Raw genomic sequence first — 21,285 nt, 5'->3', positions numbered from 1 at the left:
TACGTGCACATATGCGTCTGAACACACGCACACACCCACAGCACATACCACTGCTCATCACATATACACATCACCACACATACCACTTTTCACACATCACAAACACATTCACAACACACACCAACATACTCTACTCAGCATAACACATATCACACACAAACTCACACCACACACACCACTCGTCACAGATCACATACACACACACCACACATACATACCACAGCTCATCACATACATACCACTCCATACCACACACACTACCCATTGTAGATGACACACACACATCACACATCCACACACACTACACCACACAGCACAGCATATACACAACACATGCACAAACACACTCATGCCACACACACCGCTCAATGCCACACATTCACACACACACACACATTTCACACACAAACCACACCACACACGCTGTTTATCACATACAATCATACCACACACAGACACATCACACACCACACACCTACCGAAATCACCACACACGATACCCCTGTCCCCCCACCTCTGTTCTGTTCACCTCTAGGTGTTCACGGAACGTTGTTCGAAAAATCAGCGCTCTAGGTGGAAGCACTGTATGCAATCTCCATGTACTATTCCTTCTTTTTCTTTCAAAGGATAAAATCCCACTTTCACCAGTAACGATAAAATGTTAAGTGGTTAATTTCCTCAGGAATACTAGTTTGAATCTGGAACTCATGCCAATAGCTCTTACTTCTTGCTGGTTCTTCGAAGTTAAATAGCAATGTCTAATTTTTTTTTTTTTTTTAATAATCCTAAAGGATTACACAGGGGATCCCATCAGAAACCCTAGGTAATTTCATGAGATCCATGTCACAAGAAGGGACATACTAATGCAGCATCTACAAAGTTACGGCACCAAAAACCAAACCAAACCAAACCCACTGCCGTGGAGTTGATTCTGATCCATAGAGACCCTATAGGACAGAGTAGAACTGCCCCGTAGGGTTTCCGAGGCTGTAATCTTAACAGAAGCAGACTGCCACATCTTCCTCCCGTGGAGAGGCTGGTGGGTTCAAACCTCTGTCTTTTTGGTTAGCAGCCGAGCACTTTAACCACCGTGCCATCAGGGCTCCCTAGGAAGGGGGCACTTGGATTTGAACCAAGGACCTCTTGATTTGCAGTCAAATGCTCTACCACTGAGCTACACCCCCAGGACCAAAGTTGAGACTGGTGTTATGACCAAATAAAAAAAAAAAAAAAAAAGAACTCAGTTTCACCGGCCAGTGGGGCCCAAAGATGAAGATCTGGCTTCGTGCTATGTCGACGCGGTTCCAAGCCAGGGCCAAGCTCAGCTGATCTGGAGCCGATGCATTTGTTCCTGGAAAGGAGAGAAGCAAGAGCAAGTGTTCGCTCCATGCCTGGGCTGCCGGGCTCAGCAGGGGCTGGGCGGTGATCATGGACTTCCTGGGGCTGGTTCAGGGCCGGCTGGAACCCCTGTGGATGGGGCATCACTGCTTTTCTCTTGCTGCTGGATTGCCACTAAGGCCCCCAGACCAAGACATCCCTATTCTCAAAGACCTTCCCGGGAGGAAGTGGAGGCAGCCTATTCCCACCCTAGCTCTGTGTAGTCTCCCTGAGTGGGCCCTCATCTAAAAGGGGTGCTGCCCGCCAGGTCAAAGGGGAGCCCTGCCCAAGGGCACCAGCCACGTGGCCCCATAGAGACGTGCAGTACTGCCAGCCTGAGGGGCATGGGGGACCAAGTCCCCCTCTCTTGCCCGCCTCCACACAGCCCCAGTCTTGCTTGAATCAGGGAGGACGGATGCATGCTGGAGCAGACCCCATGCCATGAGTGTCGAGTGGCAGGCTGTCAACAGAGGCAGGGACATGGACTTGGACACAGTCAGTGATGCTCTGAGCGCAACTGATGCCAACGTCGCACGGATGCAGTGATTGGAAATGAAGACTCGCCTTCATGTTTATATAGTCTATGAGCCGAAACCCTCCATGACTCAGCTACAAATGGAAATGGGTCCTGACTTCAGGGTTAGCCATCATGGTTCAGGCCATCACAGTTCATTGGCACACACAGAAAATCCCCCCTGCAAGAAGCCCACCTCCCGGACCCTGCCATTCTGCCATGGTTTCATACCAAGATAACTCCAGACTGCCTGCTGTCTTTCCAGTTGGAAAGGAAAGAGAAGACATGTCCAATCACAAGTGAAACCCAGGCCAGGCCAGTGTTGGAAGGACACAGTCACTGCGTCCTGAGAGCTTACCTTTCAGCAGGGCTGTCAAAATGGCCATCTCGATGTCTTGCTGGCCATCAGAGCCCATCCGAAACACGGTGACCTGAGAACAGGTTAAATGGGAAAAGACCAAGTTAGAGCTGAGCTGGAGACAAATGGGAGAGTGGGAGCGCTTTCAAAAGAACTTCACACAGGACTGATGAGTGATGAAATAATCCTGGGAGCGCAATGGTTTTAAACCAAATGCTTTCCATTTCCTGAAGTTACAGGGTTATTCTTCCTGACTTTGAGTCCTTGTCTAGGCTCTTGTTTTACGTTTATCCAAACCACTCCAGTGCAGCCCATTCAGGATCTACACCCTAACACACCTAAACCGTCATCGGAGATGACAAAAACATCTCTACTCAGATATGACAGATTTTAAGAATTTTGAAGAAACGATCTACGTGTGCAACTAAAATGGCCACGGCTGCTAAGCACAACCTAGGGGGGAAGAAGCGGGAAGCAAGTACTGTATTTGGAAACTGAAATGACAGACCTTTGTAACCACCCCTAAAAGTGTGGTAGATGTCATTCTTCCCCAATTCTTTAAATCTAATGAGCATCGCGAGCCTCAGAATGGGAGCTGTGTGGCCTAACCTTTACTGAGGTCCACCTCGGTTCCTCCCTGCATGTGCCTATTCTGTTCCCATCACGTGGAAATCACCTGGAAGAGCACCTCAGTTTGGAACGGATTTGTAAACTGCCTCTTGGAAAACGTTAAGCTCAGATATGAATAACTCCATCAGGCACACATGGGAGGAATTAGAAAGGAAAAATTATTCTCTCTGTGGAGCGCGTTTGAAAATAAATTCAAGACACTTACGAGCTCTTTCTTTTTCATGCACTCCATTATAATTGCAAACAGCTGATGAGACTGTGTCTTGCTGTAATTAAATGTTTTCTGAATGGTAACTAGAAGCTGATCCCTGAGGGATTCATTTATAATCCTGTTCAAAGAAAATGCAAAAGGGAACAAGACAATATGCGTTAAATCGGTCCATTAATACATTCGACATCTATACATCCATCTGGCATCTTTGATTTGAAACTTCGCTGTTGGAGGCTATCCTGGGATAAGAGACCAAAAGTGACCCTAGCCAAAACTGTGTTCACACTTGTCCTAAATTCCAGCCTTGTTGAAAACCTTGTAAGGGAAGACAAGGTTGGAAGAGAAGGTGTTCCACCAGAGAAAGAATTCCATAGGAAAGAGTGTGCCCCCTCCAAGCTGACCTGGGGCAATGTGCGAGAAGATCTAGTAAACCTTCTTATGGAAGCATTTGGAAATGCCTAAGCCTATCACTTAGATTTTGTCCTTGGTGCAACCAGCAGGCCGTCAACCGCCCGCCCCCCTCCCAGCCCAGGAGTCGTCAGAGCTCCTACCCTCCTTCTTCACAGTACTTGTGCGCAAACGACAGAACGTCCGAGGCGCGTCCACTGCCATCGCAAACCACCACGGGGACTGGAGGGTCTTCTCGGAGATATTCCAGGACAATGGAAACCACGTTAGGGCCCCCTTCAACCACAAGGCCCACGACGGGCACACCCTGCCCCAGTCCTGCAACACAAACCATAGTCTCCATTGCGTCCAGTGTCTCCGCACCACCCCTCTCCCGTTCTCGTTTCTGAAATAGGGTGAAGAGCAAAGACCGCGACCTGACTGATGCTCCATATGATGCTGGTGTTTACAGAGAGGCTGGAAGGAATCCAGGCATATGTTGATTAAATGTTTTCATTCTCTTATTTCAACCCTGTGTCATGTCTTCATTGGAAAGAACAGACCTTGAAATCAAGAACCCTCTGAATCCTATGTGGTGAGACTCATGTATCGCTCACCTGACATAAAGGCTACTTTGAGGTGAGATGCAAGAAACATGGGAAGATGTTCTTTGCTGAAAAAATGCCTCCCTCAGTGCCCAGCCCCAGTGTCTGAAATTCCCCCCCACCCCATGGCTGTGCCCTAAAGGGCGATGCAGTGAAAGGGGTTCTGGACCAGCTGGAGGCGCTCGATTCAATTCCTGGCCTCTCATGTATAAGTCTTATGACACCAGGAGAGTCACCAGGCCTCCATGAGCCTTAGATGAACAACTGTGGAAAGTGAATATCACAACGCTTCCCTTTCTCCTAAAGGAGCAATAGAGATAAAACACATGAAAAATATTTGGTTAACAAAGTATTTTGTAAACTTGAATTAACATATTGTTATTAGCTCCGTTGAGATAGTCTGAACTCACTGGTAACACTGTGCACAACAGAATGAAACGCTGCCCAGTCCTGGGCCACACCCATGATCAGTTTCAGATTGGACCATTGTGACCCATGGAGTTTTCATTGGCTGATTTTTGGAAGCAGATCGCCAGGCCTTTCTTCCTAGTCTATCTTAGTCTGCAGTGTAGCTGAAACCTGTCCAGCATCATAGCAACACAGAAGCCTCCACCAATAGACAGGTAGTGGCTCCCCGTGAGGTGTATTGGCCAGGAATCGAACCTGGGTTTCCCATCCCTCCCCCAACGTGGAAGGTGAGAGTTCTGCTGAACCACCACTGCGCTTAACTGGCATATAGGTATGGTATATTATTATTGTTGTTGTTGCTACTCCTGACTCCACTGCCTGAAATAAGACAGCCTGCTACCTGGGATGGCAAACACACGGGCTGCTGTTAGTTTATCAGTTCATAACGTGTTCCCAGAGTCTGCCTTCTGTCTCTTATCAGATAATAGGCTTCAGGACCACAATAGGAGCAGGCTAACTTTTGATGGCACATCCAGCAGGGTGGGTGCTGGAAAGCAAGAGGCAGCATGGGGATTACGGAGAGGGAAGACAGAAGTCTGAGAGTAGAAGAGAAACAAAGGCAAATCTGCCCACTTCACAATTTTACCCCAACTGGTCACAGCAAGTCATAATCTGAGCTCGTTTCACCAGGTGTAGCTTGGGATGGGTCCAACATTAACAAATGGCAGGTAGGAGAAGTGACCTTGGTCTCAGGTCTGAAAAGGCCTTCAGAAGAAACCTGCTAGCATAGGTTATGAAGAGATTTGAGAAATTCAAGTGGGTGAATTCAGTGTTTCCAGTGTATTTTCATGATATATTCCTGGAGCCAGAGCCTGTCAAATATTTTGAAAGACTTTGCTGTCTCCTACCAGGTACCTTCAGTTCAGTTCGTTCAGCAAACATGTATTGAGGGTCTACTTTGTGCCTGGCCTTGACCAGAAGGCATTGGAGAAACAGGGACAAGATGACACGGACCCACTTTGGAGAGTTCCAACCCACCCCAGGCTTGGTATTGAGATCCTCAGGAATATGGTGACCAAATTGCCTTCTTTTCTAGAAGATTAGAGCTGCTTCTTCTGGTTTAAGTGGACTCCTCGAAGCTCTGTGTTGTGGGAAGTGACGACTGAGCACCCCTTTGCTGTCCCTGCCCCACTCAGAGCCCTAGGCAAAGGATGACAAAGGGAAGCCCACAGGTCACATGGCCAGGTGAAGTTGGGCAGTGTGAAAACTCACAAGTCCAGAAAAATTAAAAACATGAGAACAAAAAATTCTGTCATCAGTCAATTTATCAATCAAGATTTGATTCTTGGAAATTAGTGAGTCTTTGTAGTACACCATCCTCATTCTAACCACTTGTACAGGATCACAGTTACTTTAATTATGCTTTTTTTCGGTTGTTAGCTGCCACTGAGTCGGCCCCAACTCATGGAGACCCCTCGCACAGTGGAAAGAAACTTTGCCCGGCCCTGCGCCATCCCCGTGATCAGCTGTGGATCAGACCATGTGATCCATAGAGCTTTCACTGGCTGATTTTAGGAAACAGATCACCGGGCCTCTCTTCTTAGTCTGTCTTGGTCTGGAAGCTCTGCTGAAACCTGTTCAGCATCACAGCAACGTGCAAGCCTCCACCGACAGACGGACAGTGGCTATGCACGATGGCTGCACTGGCCAGGAGCTGAACTCTGGTCTCCTGCAGGAAGGCGAGAACTCCACCACTGAACTACCAATGCCCCATAATTATGCTTTATAATGACCCGTTTTTCAGGCCTAGATTGTCCTTCACAAAATCTTACCAGTAACGGTAAAAACAAAATGCTGTGTAAGATCACCTAACAATTGTTTAACAAAAATAATTGTTAAAGTATGAATATGTTCCAAGAGATTAAGCCTGTTACTTTAATTCTACCAGTTGTTATTATTGCTCCATCTGGTTGACGTTCATTTCTTTCGCTCTAGTTTGGCCCCGCATTTCCCTGCGGCAGCTTCTCCCGGTGCTGTGCCACCTGGACCGGGGTCCTGCCTCCTGCCCCAGAAGTTTCCCATCTGTCCTATCTCAGTCTGGGTGACAGTCAGGGCTACAGAGATATGTAATGATCACACATAATATCCATCAGCTGATCAAAGAGTCTAGGAGTGTGATTTTTTTTTCCTGTTAAAACATTTAAAAAATACCTACATTAATTACAGGGAACAAGAAACATTGGTCAATGTGGTGGGCCATCTCAGCCCTCCTTTTAAACTTGAGGCATCAAAACGTAGCTCAGTGGATGCCATTCGGTAGGTGGGTAAGGCCTAGGTAAGCCACTGTCTGCAATCTAGGGAGAATCAAGATTAAAGCTTTAAAGGCCCAGAGGGACAGGAAAGGAGCAAGCCCTCAGGCAGTTTCCTTCGCAGCCGGGGTTTTCCTGGCAGCGGCCCTGGTCCGAGGGTCGTGCCCGTAAGAACTTACTTGTGTTGATCTTCTGCAGGGAGATGTGCTTCTCCAGCTGCCTGCGCAGCTTCCCCTCGGCGCCGTACTTGCCCAGGGTGCCGTTGTCGGCCAAGATGAAATGAGTGTGCGAGTTGTTGAGCACAGAGAGCTTACTCAGAGGGTTGGACATGGTCTGGTACACTCTGGTGACCTGACAAACACGAACCACACAAATCAGAGCTGCAGAACTTGGACTCGGGCTAACGGGAAGCCAGCAGAATACTTCTGTTCGTGGGCACTGCTTCATTTAATCGTGTACTTCAATGTATTCTCATGGCCCTACCCGACCTAGTGAGGGTGGTTTCCTAATTCTATAGTGTGGGAAAAAAACAAATTATTTTAGTTAATAACAACCTCACATTTTAGATAATGATGACCCAGCAATTGTACTTCTGGGCACTTATCCCAGAGAAATAACAGCTTATGTTCATACAAAAATCTGTACACACATGTTCATGGCAGCTTTATCTGTGCTAGCTCCAAGCTGGAGACAACCCAAACGTCTTCAACCGATGAGCGGTGAAGCAAGCAGCAGTCCCCCCGTACCCCAGGACACCGCTCAGCAATAAGAAGGAACAAATGATTGGTGCGCGCTGCACATGGATGGCTCTTCCGAGAGTGAGAACAGCCGATCCCAAAGGTTATCTACTATGCTGCTGTTGTTAGTTGCCATCTAGTCTGCCAATGGTTAAGGGCCTGACTGCTAGCTGAAAGGTTAACAGTTCGAATCCACCCAGAGGTGCCTTGGAAGACAGACCTGGCAATCTGCTTTTGGAAAATCACAGCCTTGACAACCCTATGGAGCAGTTCTACTCTGCACACATGGGTCACCACGAGTTATACACTAGATGATTCCATGTATACACCATTCTTGAAAGGACAAAATTGTAGAAATGGAGAACAGATTAGTGGTTGCCAGAGATTATGGAGGGGGTGGGAGGGAGGTGGGTGTGGCCAGGAAAGGGCGGTTCAGGGTGATGGAAATGTTCTGTATCTTGACTGTATCAATGTCAATGTCCTGGTGGTGATAGTGTACTATATAATTTTGCAAGATGTTACCACTGGGAGCAACTAGGTAAAAGAGGCATGGAATCTCTGTATTATTTCTTAGAACTACATGTGAATCTATAATTACCTGAAAATATAGAGTTCAATTTTTAAAAGTTGCCAATGTCTGGAGAGAAGACACTTACATCCTTTCCGACCAAGTCTTCCTTGTTCTCCACGATGCCCCAGGGAGCAATCCCTATAGCACAGACTCGGCCTCTGGACTTGGAGGAGTGGTCTTTCAAGGCATCCCCTACATGGCTGATGACACCTGTGAGTGGTGAGAAGTCATATTTTTAGGCCCTTCTATACTACCCATCACACCACCATTCCTGAACTTTAGGGGCACCTTCTTTGAGCCCCTTTACTCCTAGGGACCAGGGCTGAGACACAGTGATCTTCATCACTAACAGAAAGCACACTGGAAGTCTGGGCTCATAGTAAGTAGTGCTCCTGCACTGGCTCCTAGAAAAGGAAGAATCACAGCACAACTCCAAACAATTATACAGAGATTTCCTCTACACGTTTCCAGGATCAAAAGGCAGAAGTAACTGAGGTCCCTCTGGCCATCTTCAGCTGCATTTAGCTGAAGTTGAGAGCCACACTGCCTGGCATTTTACTTAACTTCTCTGTGCCTCAGTTTCTTCTCTCATAAAATGGGGAAAGATTTGTGAGAGGTTCAGTGAAGAATATGCTTGCTCGGGGCTCATTTCAGGGAGTGGTACCTGGTGGATGTTCCAGAAACATTGACCATTATCATTATTATTATTATATTTGCTGCTTAAAAATATGAATCATACCTGAATAAAAAAACACGCTATTGAGTAAAGATTTCATTTTTTGTCACAAACACTCTCAAATGCAACGGCTTTGATCTTAATTATCAGGAAGTTCTTTGGGACTCATAATGAGCTCTAGGTAGGTATATTTAAGTAAAAGGAAAGCCTGTTCTCACCAGTGCTGACTCCCCCGGTGAAAATCCAGGCCCCAGTGGTCATGGCCGCCTTGATTAGGCCTTTTCCAAAGACCTGCTTCAGCTTGGGCTGCATCTCAAAGTTCTGGAGGCCTCCATGCACGGATATTAAGAGCTTGGGGAGTTCTAGCTGCCAGTCTTTCACCATGAGATGAAGCAGCGAATCTGGTTTGGTGTCATAGGATACGCGAATATACTGTAAAACAGTGTGGATGTTAAGCACCTGTTCTGAGTTTTGTTTCTCTTGTCAAAAGGGAAAGTGCTATTGCTCATATCCTAGTAAGAACTGTGTGGATAATAAATGAAGTGAACCTCGGATAGGGTTACCAGATTTAGCAAATAAAAATGCAGGATGCCCAGCTACATTTGACTTTCAGAAAAAGGTTTAGTGTAAGTACGTCCCATGCAATATTTGGAACATAAGTGTGTATCTCTTGGTTTTGCAAAGAAATAACTAGAAAGATTTAACCACGCCCTTGAAAGAAGACCCAGGTTACCTGCTGTCTTATACTAAAAAATTATCTGTCATTTATCTGAAATTCAAATGTAACTGAGTATCCTGTATTTTATATGGCAACCCTAACCTTGAGAGAGTCAGTTCTAAAGCTGCTCAGTTAAACCCATGCCCCAAGAGATTGGACAAAGATATTTTTGGGTCAGTGGCTCACTGGCCAAATTGAGTGACTTCTGGGAACAGGGATCATGGACCAGCCTCTGGACTTGACCTTCTACTTAATGGGATAAGAGGTTAATGGTCAGATGACTTGGACTCTATGAATTGGTTCTTTGTGTCCATGCCAACATTTAGAGTGTTATTCCAGAAGAATGGAGCCTCGGTGGCGCAGTAGTTAAGAGCTTGGCTGCTAACCAAGGGTCAGCAATTGGAACCCACCAGCAGCTCCTTGGAAACCCTATGGAGCAGTTCTACTCTGTCCTATAGGGTCACTATGAGTCGGAATTGACTTATCGGTAACAGGTTTGGCTTTGTGTTTGTTCCAGAAGATCGTGTGTTGTAGAATTGAAGCAAAACTGGGTTTTATCTGAAAAATGATGTTGGGCCCCATAAGATAAAATGAAATTTTAGAAAGGATCTGGCTGGGCCTGTGGAAGTATTATTCAGAGTTAGCTGAAAGGCCCACCGTGCCTTCCCTGTCTGGCAGGACCCATCAGAAAGTCAGAGGGCACTCTATTAATTTGCATATGTGGAAGACTTCTGCCAAGGGAGGCTGTGAACAGACTTCAGGAGGGAAATCCCTCCAGGGGCTTCTCACATGTCTAAGGAGATTTGTAGTCCACATATTATCAAAAATACCCCAGAATTTCTCTCTCATCACTGGTGTTGGCGTGTGGTTGCAAGGTTGGGTTGGAGCATGGTTTGCGGATTCAGAGCTTTGGTATGGATTTAAAGGACACGCTATGTTCTTTACAGTGGTGTCCAGTTTCCAGATCCCATGGGTAGAAATTCATGTGTGCAGAGGTATCTCTTGGTTTCACAATGAAATATCCAGAAAGATTTAACCACATCCCTGAAAGAAGACCCAGGTACCCACAGTCTGGGGCTGTGGGAGGCTAGCCTCTGATGAAGCGGTGGTCTCAGTGGCACCCCACTTCTCAAGGTCCTCTTACCATGGCTTTATTGGAATACCCGCCGCCCTGGAATTCGAGAGTCCCGTATGAATCTGTTGGGTAGCTCTGGGTATGTTTGCTGACAGACCATTTTTCGGGCTGCGTTTCCACCTGTTTGTTCTCCTCTCCATTTTTGCCGGGTGTTAAACTTGGCAGAGGAGGAATATGCTGGCTGGTGAGCTGGCCACAGCAACACCTGAAAACAAAGGCAAAGCACAGTCTTTCTATAACATTTTCCTCCCCCCTCCCCGGCACCCCATTATCTCTGATGCGTTAACCTGGACAGGTGAGTTGCCCCTGAACAGGGGCATTCTAACCCCTCACTTACCCAACTTTACTGGAAACAGAAATGCCAGATAATCAATGCATATTTATTTACATACCGATCTATTTTAAACACATTGGGTGATTGCCCTTCCTTACTAAATATATTTTAATTCTTTTTATGTCTTCACAACATCAATATGGGCATTAATTACTGAACATACTGTGAAAAGTACAATACACTCAGAACAGCTGAGTTAATCTTCCATTAGTCAAGAGTTTCTGATATTTTTTAATTCTTCTTTCGCTTTGTAAAACATTTCTCTACATAGTAATGTTGAAAGTATATTTCAAAGAGACCAATTGTTTCTTTTTCTCCCATTGGGTCATCACCTACCCCAGATCTGGGGATCTTGTTCTACAGCCTCTCTCCATGACTCAGCCAGCCTTTTGCGCTCTGGCTTTGGGTTTTCTTTCTAGTCTTCTCTGAGTGTATTACTTGGTCTCGTGCCAATTTCCTTTCCTAGCTGGCCCAGGTTTTGTTAGTCAGTCAGTCATTAGGCTGCTCCATACCTGAGTGGACTGGACTCACCTAAAGCATGAGAAGTCTGTTGGGAGAACAGCAGTAGCCTGGGGTGGTAAGTGTTGGTGGAGCTGAAATCTAGGGGTAAGTGGCCTGAGAAGCTACTGGGGGAGGACTGAAGCCGCTTCTGGACCTGACGGGCCCTCATGGGCAGTCACACTTGCCAGGGGGTGGGTCTAGAGAGCCTGGATGGAGGCAGTGAGCTGGGGAATGAAGCACAGGGGATGGAGCCTGCTTAGGAACTAGAGCGGCATCTTTCTTGCACCGGATGGGTGGTGCAGGTGTGTGGTGGCCCTTGCCACCCACAGCTTCCTAGGGCCAGCCTACAACTCTCTGCCTCTGTTTCTAGGCTATTTTCTTGGTGGCACGGGTTTTCTGGCCCTGGCTAGAGAACTCACGGAGTTCGTGGGTGGGTGTGAGCCCTGATGCCCTTGCTGCTTCCTCTACTACCAGGCCACTTGTCTGTGTGAGGGACTGTGGCTTCACACGTGCTAAAGAGGAGTGACATAGACAGGCTCTGGATGTCTCTGAAATATGGAGGGCATATGTAACAGAAGGGGAGACTTTGGTACCACTAGAGTTGTCCCATATGGTACATCTTACCTTGGGGTAATCACGGGCCTCCAGGAAGGGAGAGAAGCCTTGGGGTGGTGGGTAGAGGGGAGCGGTCGGAGGTATGGGGGGCTGTGATTACAGGTGTCATATAAATTCAAACCAGATCATCTCTAGGAGTGTCAGTGATCCCACCTGGGCAGATCCATATGGCACAAAAGTATGAATAAATTACCTCCTCAGCCCAGTCTCAGCCCGTGCCATCAGAGACGAGAAGTTTCAGCTAGATTCATCTCTGTCTGCTTGTGTGGCTTTAGGAGACCTGTTCAGTTTCTAACAGATGCCAAAATGAAATCGTCTGACATTTTGTGTACAAATCAATCCCTTTAATGAAGTTATTTCTACTTCGCTTAACCACTCAGCTCTTTGCTGTGATGGAAGCTATCTCTCATGTAAATGTATTATAAAACACAACTGAAGAGGCCCAGAAGACTCCTGACAGTCTGTAAAGCCCTCAGCACCCTAACCTCTCTATGACTATGGGAAGCTGTGGGCCCACCTGGGTCTGAGAGCTCACATTAGAGGTGAATGGTAGGTAGCAACTCTGCCAAGGATGTTTGTGCATTTTAATAGAGGAGCTTATTAGCCCAAGTGTTTCCTGGTTAATGACTTATGCGGGGCTAGATTCTGGCCACTCTTCTTGACTCCTCTTCCCTCTCCCACAAACACCAGAGGAATCATTGCTGGATAACTGGCGGGCAAGTGCCACCTTGGATAATGTCTGAATTACAGCTTCTAATTTACCTGTTTGGGTCTTTAGTGCTCGGAATTACACAGATACATTCCCTCTTGCAAAAAGTTTTCTCGATCCAAGATTTCTGACCCTGGAAGAGAAAAAGGTGGAAATGAGACAGATATATTCAGAAACCATCACCAGAGTTCACCCTTTTATTTTTATAAAATGACTCTGCTACTAACAGGAATTTTGCCCATAACATTGGAATTATCATTGTTATTAGTTGTCAGCAAGTCAGCTCCTATTCGTGATGACCTTATGTACAACAGAATGAAATGCTTCCCCGTCCTCCACCATCCTCGTGGTCATTGGTAGATATGGTTCAGTTCATTGTTGTAGCTCCAGCCCAGAGGGGACATCTTCCAGCACTATATCAGTCAATATTCAGTTGTGATCCATAGGATTTTCATTGACTCATTTTCTGAAGTGGGTCACCAGACTTTTCTTTCTAGTCTGTCTTAGTGTGGAAGCACTGCTGAAACCTGTCCACTATGGGTGACCCTACCTGTATTTGAAATACCGGTTGGTATAGCTTCCAGTATGATAACAACATCCAAGCCACCAGAGTAGGACAAACTGACAGACGAGTGGTGAGATATTGGAACAGCCACCTTCACTGGTTGATGCAAGTCTTTAAGGATCTTAGCTGTCATTCCTTTTAAGAGAAACGGCTTGGACTCAGCATGCCTCCACGGAGATGGTGCAGGTAGACCCTTTCCAGCATGAAACACCTTGCCTCTGTGGCCGCCCTGACCCTCAGCCTGGTCTTTGCCTCCTTCCATTTAACTTGCTTGACGGCAATAGCCCCAGCCACTCCTCAGCCGTGGCTACCCGCCACTCAGACCCAGGTACCCAAGAATCTCAAAGGCTGTTGATTTGTGGATAATAGTGCTAATGTGACTTCTGTCATTTTAAAGTCATTTTCAATTATAAGCTTGAGTTGAGTACTTTTAAAAAGGACTGGTACCAGTTTCCACTGAGTCAATTCTTAGTCATGGTGACCCCATGTATATCAGAGTAGAACTGTGCTCCACAGGGTTTTCAAAGGCTGACTTTTAGGAAGTAGATCACCAGGCTCTTCTTCTGAGGCACATGTGGGTTGACTCGAACTTCCAGTCTTCTTATTTATTTATTTACTTTTTTTATAGTGCTTTAGGTGGAAGTTTACAACTCAGGTTAGTTTCTCATACAAAAATTTGTACACATATTGTTATGTCACCCTACTTGCAATCCCTATAATGTGACAGCACTCTCCCCTTTATACCCCAGATTTCCCATGGCCATTAAACCAGCTCCTATCCCTTTCTGCCTTATCATTCCACCTCTGGACAGGAGCTGCCCATTTAGTCTCGTGTGTCTACTTGAATGAAAAAGCACATTCTTCATGAATATTATTTTATCTTCTATAGTCCAGTCTAATCTTTGTCTGAGAGTTGGCCTCAGGAATTGTTTTAGTTCTGGGTTAACAAAGAGTCCAGAGGCCATGTCTTCTGGGTTCCTCTACTCTCAGTCAGACCATTAAGTCTAGTCTTTTTATGTGAATTTGAGTTCTGTACCCCATTTTTCTCCTGCTCCGTCAGGGACTCTCTATTTTGTTCCCTGTCAGGGTGGTTATTGGTGGTAGCTGGGCACCATCTAGTTCTTCTGGTCTCAGGCTGATGGAATCTCTGGTTTATGCAGCCCTTTTGTCTCTTGGGCTAATATTTTCCTTGTGTCTTTGGTGTTCTTCATTCTCCTTTGCTCCAGGTGGTTTGGGACCAATTGATGTATCTTAGATAGCCACTCAAAAGCTCTTAAGACCCCAGATGCCCTCACCAAAGTGGGATGCAGAACATTTTCTTAATAAACTTTATTATGCCATTTGACCTAGATGTCTCCTAAAACCATGGTCTCCAGGCCCCAGCTCCAGCTACTACGTCCCTCAAAGTGTTTGGTTGTATTCGGGAAATGTCTTAGTTTTTGTTTTAGCCTAATTGGGCTGACATTCCTTGTATTGTGTGTTGTCCTTCCCTTCACCTAACTTGATTCTTGTCTACTATTTAGTTAGCAAATTCCCCTCTCTCCTCCCCACTCTTGTAACAATCAAAGAATGTTTTCTGTGTTTCAACCTTTTATTGAGTTCTTATAATAATGATCTCCTACAATATTTGTCCTTTTGTGACTAACTTCACTCAGCATAATGCCTTCCAGATTCATCCATGTTGTGAGATGTTTCATGGATTCATGATTGTTCTTTATCGTTGCATAGTATTCCATTGTGTGAATATACCACAATTTGTTTATCCATCTGTCTGTTGGTGGACACTTAGGTTGTTTCCATCTTTTTGCTATTGTGAACAGTGCTGAAATGAACATGGGTGTGCATATATCTATTCATGCGACAGCTCTTATTTCTCTAGAATATATTCCAAGGAGTGGGATTGCTGGATCGTATGGTACTTCCATTTCTAGGTATTTAAGGAAGCGTGAAATTGATTTCCAAAGTGGTTGTACCATTTTACAGTCTCACCAGCAGTGTATAAGTGTTCCAGCCTCTCCACAGCCTCTCCAACATTTATTATTTTGTGTTTTTTGGATTAATGCTAGCCGCACTAGAAAAAAAAAAAAAAATCGTTGGGGTGAGATGGTATCTCTTTTGTAGTTTTGATTTGCATTTCTCTAACGGCTAATGATCGTGAGCATTTCCTCATGTATCTGTTAGCCACCTGAATGTCTTCCTTGGTGAAGTGCCTGCTCATATCCTTTGCCCATTTTTTATTTGGGTTATTTGTCTTTCTATTGTTGAAGTTTTGCAGTATCTTGTAGATTTTAGAGATTAGACCCTGATCAGGTATGTTGTACCCAAAATTTTTTTTCCCAGTCTGTAGGTTGTCTTTTTACTCTTTTGGTAAGCACATGTGCTTGATTTTTAGGAGCTCGCAGTTATGTAGTTTCTTTTCTGGTGCTTACGCATTATTATGTTTTGCATTTTGTTTATGCCATGTATTAGGGCTCTTAGGGTTGTCCCTATTTTTTCTTCCAAGATCTTTATCATTTTAGGTTTTATATTTAGGTATTTGATTCATTTTGAGTTAGTTTTTGTGCATAGTATGAGGTATGGGTCTTGTTCCATGTTTTTGCAGATGGATATCCAGTTATGCCAGCATCATTTGTTAAAGAGACTGCCTTTTCCCTGTTTAATGGACTTTGGGCCTTTGTCAAATATCAGCTACTCATAGTGGATGAATTTACGTCTGGATTCTCAATTCTGTTCCTTTGGTCTGTGTATCTGTTGATGTACCAGTACCAGGCTGTTTTGACTACTGTGGCTGTATAACAGGTTCTAAAATCAGGTACTGTGAGGCCTCCCACTTTGTCCTTCTTCAGTAATTCTTTACTTATTTGGGGTCTTTTCCCTTTCCATATGAAGTTAGTGATTTGTTTCTCCATCTCATTAAAAAAAAATCTCATTGGAATTTGGATCTGGATTGCATTGTATCTGTAGATCTCTTTGGGTAGAATTGACATTTTCACAATGTTAAATCTTTCTATCCATGAGCAAGGTATGTTTTTCCACTTATGTAGGTTTCTTGCAATAGCGTCCTGCAGTTTTCTTTGTATAGGTCTTTTATGTGTCTGTTTAGAATTACTCCTAAATATTTTATCTTCTTGGAGGTTATTGCAAATGGTATTCATTTGGTGATTTTCCTTTTCGAAGTTCTCTTTGTTCATCAGAGGAATCCAACTGATTTTTGTATGTTTATCTTGTATTCTGATACTTTCCTGAAATCTTCTATTAGTTTCAGTAGTTTTCTTGTGGATTCTTTGAGGTTTTCTGTAAGATCATAAAACAAACAAACAAACAAACAAAAAAACCCAGTGCTGTCAAGTCAATTCTGACTCATAGCAATCATCTGCAAATAGGGATACTTTTACTTCTTTCTTACCAATTTGGATGCTGTTATTTCTTTTTCTGGCCTAATTGCTCTGGCTAGGACCTCCAGCACAATGTTGAATAAGAGCGGTGATAAAGGGCATCCTTGTCTGGTTCCTGTTCTCAAGGAGAACGCTTTCAGATTCTCTCCATTTAGGATGATGTTGGCTGCTGGCTGTGTACAAATGCCCTTTAATATGTTGAGGAATTTCCCTTCTATTCCTATTTTGCTGAGAGTTTTTTTTTTTTTTATCCTGATGCCTTTTCTGCATCAATTGATAAGATCATGTGGTTCTTGTCTTTTGTTTTATTTATGTGATGGATTACATTGACTGTTTTTCTCTAATGTTGAACCATCCCTGCATATCTGGTATGAATTACACTTGTTCATGGTGAATTATTTTTTTTTGCTATGTTGTTGAATTCTATTGGCTAGAATTTTGTTGAGGATTTTTGTGTCTAAGTTCATGAGTGATATTGGTTGGTAATTTTCTTTTTTTGTGGTGTCTTAGCCTGGTTTTGGTATCAGGGTTATGCTGGCTTCATAGAATGGGTCTGGAGTATTCCATCCTTTTCTATGCTCTGAAGCACCTTTAGTAGTAGTGATGTGAACTCTTTTCTGAAAGTTTGGTAGAATTCTCTAGCGACGCCATCAGGGCCAGGGCTTTTTTTTTGTTGGAAATTTTTTAATTACCTCTTCAATCTCTTTTTTTTTTTTGTTATAGGTTTATCTAGTTTTTCTACCTCAGTTTGTGTTAGTTTAGGTAGGTAGTGTGTTTCTAGAAATTTGTCCATTTCGTCTAGGTTTTCAAATTTGTTAAAGTATAATTTTTCATAGTATTCTGTTATGATTCTTTTAATTTCAGTTGGGTCTGTTGTGATATCGCCCATCTCATTTCTTATTTGAGTTACTTGCTTTGTCTCCTGTTTTTCTTTTGTCAATATGGCCAGTAGTTTATTGATTTTGTTGATTTTTTCAAAGAACTAGCTTTTGGTCTTGTTAACTCTTTCAAATTTTTTTGCTATTCTCGATTTTATTTATTTCTGCTCTAATTTTTATTACTTCCTTTCTTCCGGTGCCCATGGGCTTCTATTGCTGCTCTCTTTCTATTTGTTCAAGTTGTAGAATTAATGTTTTGATTTTGGCCCTTTCTTCTTTTAGGATGTGTGTGTTTATTGCCATAAATTGACCTCTGAGCACTGCTTTTGCTGTGTACCAAATTGAACCTCCAATCTTTTGGTTAGCAGTGGAGCTTGTTGATCATTTGCACCACCCAAAGGAGCACCTTTCAAGATGAAAGGAGAAGGAAAGGGGCATCCGAATAAGGAAAGGCTGGTGCTGCCTTCAGAGCTAGTTTCAAAATATCAGTGGGCCTTTTCAAGCCCTGATTATTTCAGGAATATTTACTTCATCCTCGCTGCCTTCAGAATCTTCCTCCTCATTCCCCACCCCCATGGGCAGATGCAGAGTGGATGCATGACTCCTCTGCTAAGCCCCTTTAGTGACTCCCAGAAATTAGAGTGAAGGTCCTCCACCTGGCATGCAGCCTTTTGTACAAGAACAACCATCTTCCCAGGTGGAACTCTCATCATGTCCTTGAGTGGAGACTCTGAGGGGCTGTCTTTGCTCCCTCCTCATCCTACATCATCAGACTTCCTGTTGCCATTCCCACTGCCTTCCAGCCACACCTAAAGAATGAGTCCTGTCTGGAAGTCTGGCTCAATGGGCTTGATCTGTATAGAGCCTTCCCTGGTGGTCCTTGGGTGATGGGGGCCCGAAGGGGAGCTCTTAGTGCCCCTCTGCTTTATCCCGAGGAGAAGCTATTGTGTCTCTTCACCAGCTTTTGGGGCACAGTGGGCTCTTCATAAATGTTTGTACTATGGGTGTATGTATGGATGTGTGGATGGACAAACAGTGAGTCCTTGCTCCAGACAAACTTCTGGTCATCACTGCATGCAGAACCTTCATTTGTCTCCAGATGGTTGAAATAATGGACCTCAAAGGAGCCACTTGTCTGGTCACTGCTTGCCCAGCAAACTTCAGCCATCACTGTGTAACATGGAATATGGAGCTGTCACTGTGAACTCTTCCAGGTGAGGCAAGAGGAACCGAGGGTGGGTTAATCAGAGGGAAGAAGGGACAGAAGGACTCTTTCTTAGGAAACAACATCTGCCTTTTGTAAGGAAACACGTATTTAGATTGGAAAATCTTGAAATAGTTCTAAGACAAGAAAGAAAAATGAAAGGCCCCTAAAATAGAAGGGAACATTTTCTAGACATGGAAAATGACTCAAAGCTGCTCAATTGCTCTTTTACAAAATCGAGATGAATTTCCCTGTCAACGGGAACTGAAGGGATGGCCCAGCTCATCCTGCAGCTTCCCCAATGGTTAGTTAATTTCTGAATCTGGGTCGTTTAACCAGTAAAACAGGGGGACTAGTCCATGAATGTTAGATAACTGCGCATATAAAGTGCCCACATCCTGCCTGGCGTGTGGCTGTAAGCATACACGTGTTTATGGTTTGATTCCCTAAAGGTGATTGAATACCTGTAAACATTAAGACATTTTTTTCTGTGGTAAGGTGTGTGTGGTAAAGATTTTGCCACTTCAGCCATGTGGAGAGTGCAGTTCGCTGGCATTGACTATGTTTGCAGTGTTGTGTGGCCAGACTTTTTCATCACTGAACAGAGACTCAGTGCCCCTAGGGCAGTGATTCCCCTCCCCCTCTGCCATCCCTGGTTGTTGTTGTTGCTAGCTGCTGTCAGGTTGCCCTGACTCATGACGACTGCACGCACAATGGAACAAAATGCTGCCCCATGGTGCGCCATCCCCATGTTGTACATTGGACCATTGCGATCTCTAGGGTTTTCGTTGGCTGATTTTTGAAAGCGGGTTGCCAGGCCTTTCCTCCTAGTCCATCTTAGTCTGGAAGCTCCTCTCAAACCTGTTTAGTGTCATAGCAACATGCAAGCCTTCACTGACGGACAGGCGGTGGCTGTGCATGAGGTGTCTTGGCTGGGAATCGAGCCCAGGTCTCCTGCATGGAGGCGAGAATTCTACTACTGAGCCATCAGTACCTTCCCAGTCCCTGGTAGCCACAAGCAAACTTTTATTGCTATGAAGAGACAGAGAGAATTAGACAAAAAGACTTGGAACTGCATGTACACAGAAGTCTGCTCCAGTGGAGTGGTGCCCCTGGGGAGGAAAGAGCCCACTAAGAGCTGGTGCTCAGGGAGTCCTGGTGCGAAGGAGAGTTTCTGGAGGAGACGGACAAAGTCTGCAAGTCTCTTGCTTTGCTCCCAAAGACGCCATCTCCTCCAGCGCTGCAGGCCCCCCATGCCATGGTCATTCTACCAGCGGACTCTCTAACCGGTGCTCAGATTCACTGAAAGTTAATTTTTATAATTAAAAATCCAAGACTGTAAGGAAACAGGCACTTATCTAACACAGCTGCCAAGCCTGTAAATTGGTACAATATCCACGGAGGGCAACTGACAATAATTTATCCCAATTACAAAGCATAAACCTTTGACCCAGCAATTCCACTTCTAGGATTTTATTTTACAGATATCCTTGAACACATGCTTATGGTTATTTTATTGCAGTATTGTTTGTGATATGAAAAGACTGGAAATCACCTACTGTCTGTCAGCAGAGGACTGTTTTCTGTGTTATGGAACACTCACCCGTGGAATATTCTGCAGCTATTAGAAAAAATAGTTATATATTTAAAAAAGGACGCTCTCTGTATCTCATTAGGGAAAGATCATCAAGTTATAAAACCACCAGTTGTCATTGAGTCCACTCCAACTCACAGCGACCCCATGTGTGTCAGAGTAGACTATGGTCCACAGAGTTTTTAACGAGTGATTTTTCTGAAGTAGATTGCCAGCCATTCTTCCAAGGCACCTCTGGGTGAACACCAATCTCCAACTTTTGGGTTAGCAACTGAGTGCATTAATCGTTTGCCTCACCCAGGGACTCCTCCCATAGCCCTATCACGCTAGGAATTAAGTGCTGCTGTTTTTCCTTCACTGAACCCTAGGTTATCGATAGCCATTTGTTGGAGACATTTTTTGTGCCAAGTGCTGCAATGGGTGCTGTGGGACGTCTGAGAAGCTAACTCCCGGGCAAGTGTAGTTCACCATCGGGTGATGGGGGTGGAGACAGTGGGTGCCCACGGGGATGGCAGCTCGAAGAAGGCAAAGGAGGCGGCGGAAGACTCAGCATGGAGGCCCTGCCTCGTGCCAGCCACCTCCGCGTGGCCTTGCTGGCTTTACCCACGGCCCCAGCTTGTCTGCAGTTTGACTGACACCCTACACAAAGGGGGAGCCTTGGGCTGAGAGTGGGAAAGAACAGGCCCCTTATCAGAGGTGCCCCCAGTGTGGTCTGTCTCCCAGGATTTGTGGGAGTCAGTGAGTGATGAGAGTGAGAAGAGTCTTCCCAGGGAGGGGAGCAGTGAGGAAACAGGCAGAGGAAACATGTGTGCAGTGGGCTTGGGGGTGGGGTGCCTGGGGGTTCAGTGTCAGAG

The 21,285-nt window shown here is 45.0% G+C and overlaps 1 protein-coding gene and 1 non-coding gene across 2 annotated transcripts in view; both read right to left on the bottom strand.

Moving 5' to 3' along the window:
- TRPM1 (transient receptor potential cation channel subfamily M member 1) overlaps positions 1–21,285 on the bottom strand; it is a 138,142-nt gene that overhangs the window by 98,619 nt on the left and 18,238 nt on the right. Inside the window, exons 2-10 of the mRNA XM_064296180.1 lie at positions 12,849–12,928; positions 10,646–10,841; positions 9,002–9,215; positions 8,193–8,317; positions 6,979–7,150; positions 3,642–3,816; positions 3,085–3,208; positions 2,250–2,322; positions 1,251–1,351 (exon numbers count right to left, since the gene is read on the bottom strand). Of these exons, the coding sequence (XP_064152250.1) occupies positions 1,251–1,351; positions 2,250–2,322; positions 3,085–3,208; positions 3,642–3,816; positions 6,979–7,150; positions 8,193–8,317; positions 9,002–9,215; positions 10,646–10,841; positions 12,849–12,928 (1,260 nt within the window). The remainder of the gene's footprint in view (positions 1–1,250; positions 1,352–2,249; positions 2,323–3,084; positions 3,209–3,641; positions 3,817–6,978; positions 7,151–8,192; positions 8,318–9,001; positions 9,216–10,645; positions 10,842–12,848; positions 12,929–21,285) is intronic.
- TRNAC-GCA (transfer RNA cysteine (anticodon GCA)) lies at positions 1,113–1,184 on the bottom strand. The gene has a single exon. It is a non-coding gene; the product is annotated as a tRNA-Cys (tRNA).

The sequence above is a fragment of the Loxodonta africana genome, chromosome 13 (genome assembly GCF_030014295.1).
Source record: "Loxodonta africana isolate mLoxAfr1 chromosome 13, mLoxAfr1.hap2, whole genome shotgun sequence".
Classification (NCBI taxonomy): domain Eukaryota; kingdom Metazoa; phylum Chordata; class Mammalia; order Proboscidea; family Elephantidae; genus Loxodonta; species Loxodonta africana.
The sequence above is the reverse complement of the archived record's forward strand: the minus strand, read 5'-3'. Positions and strand labels throughout refer to the sequence as shown.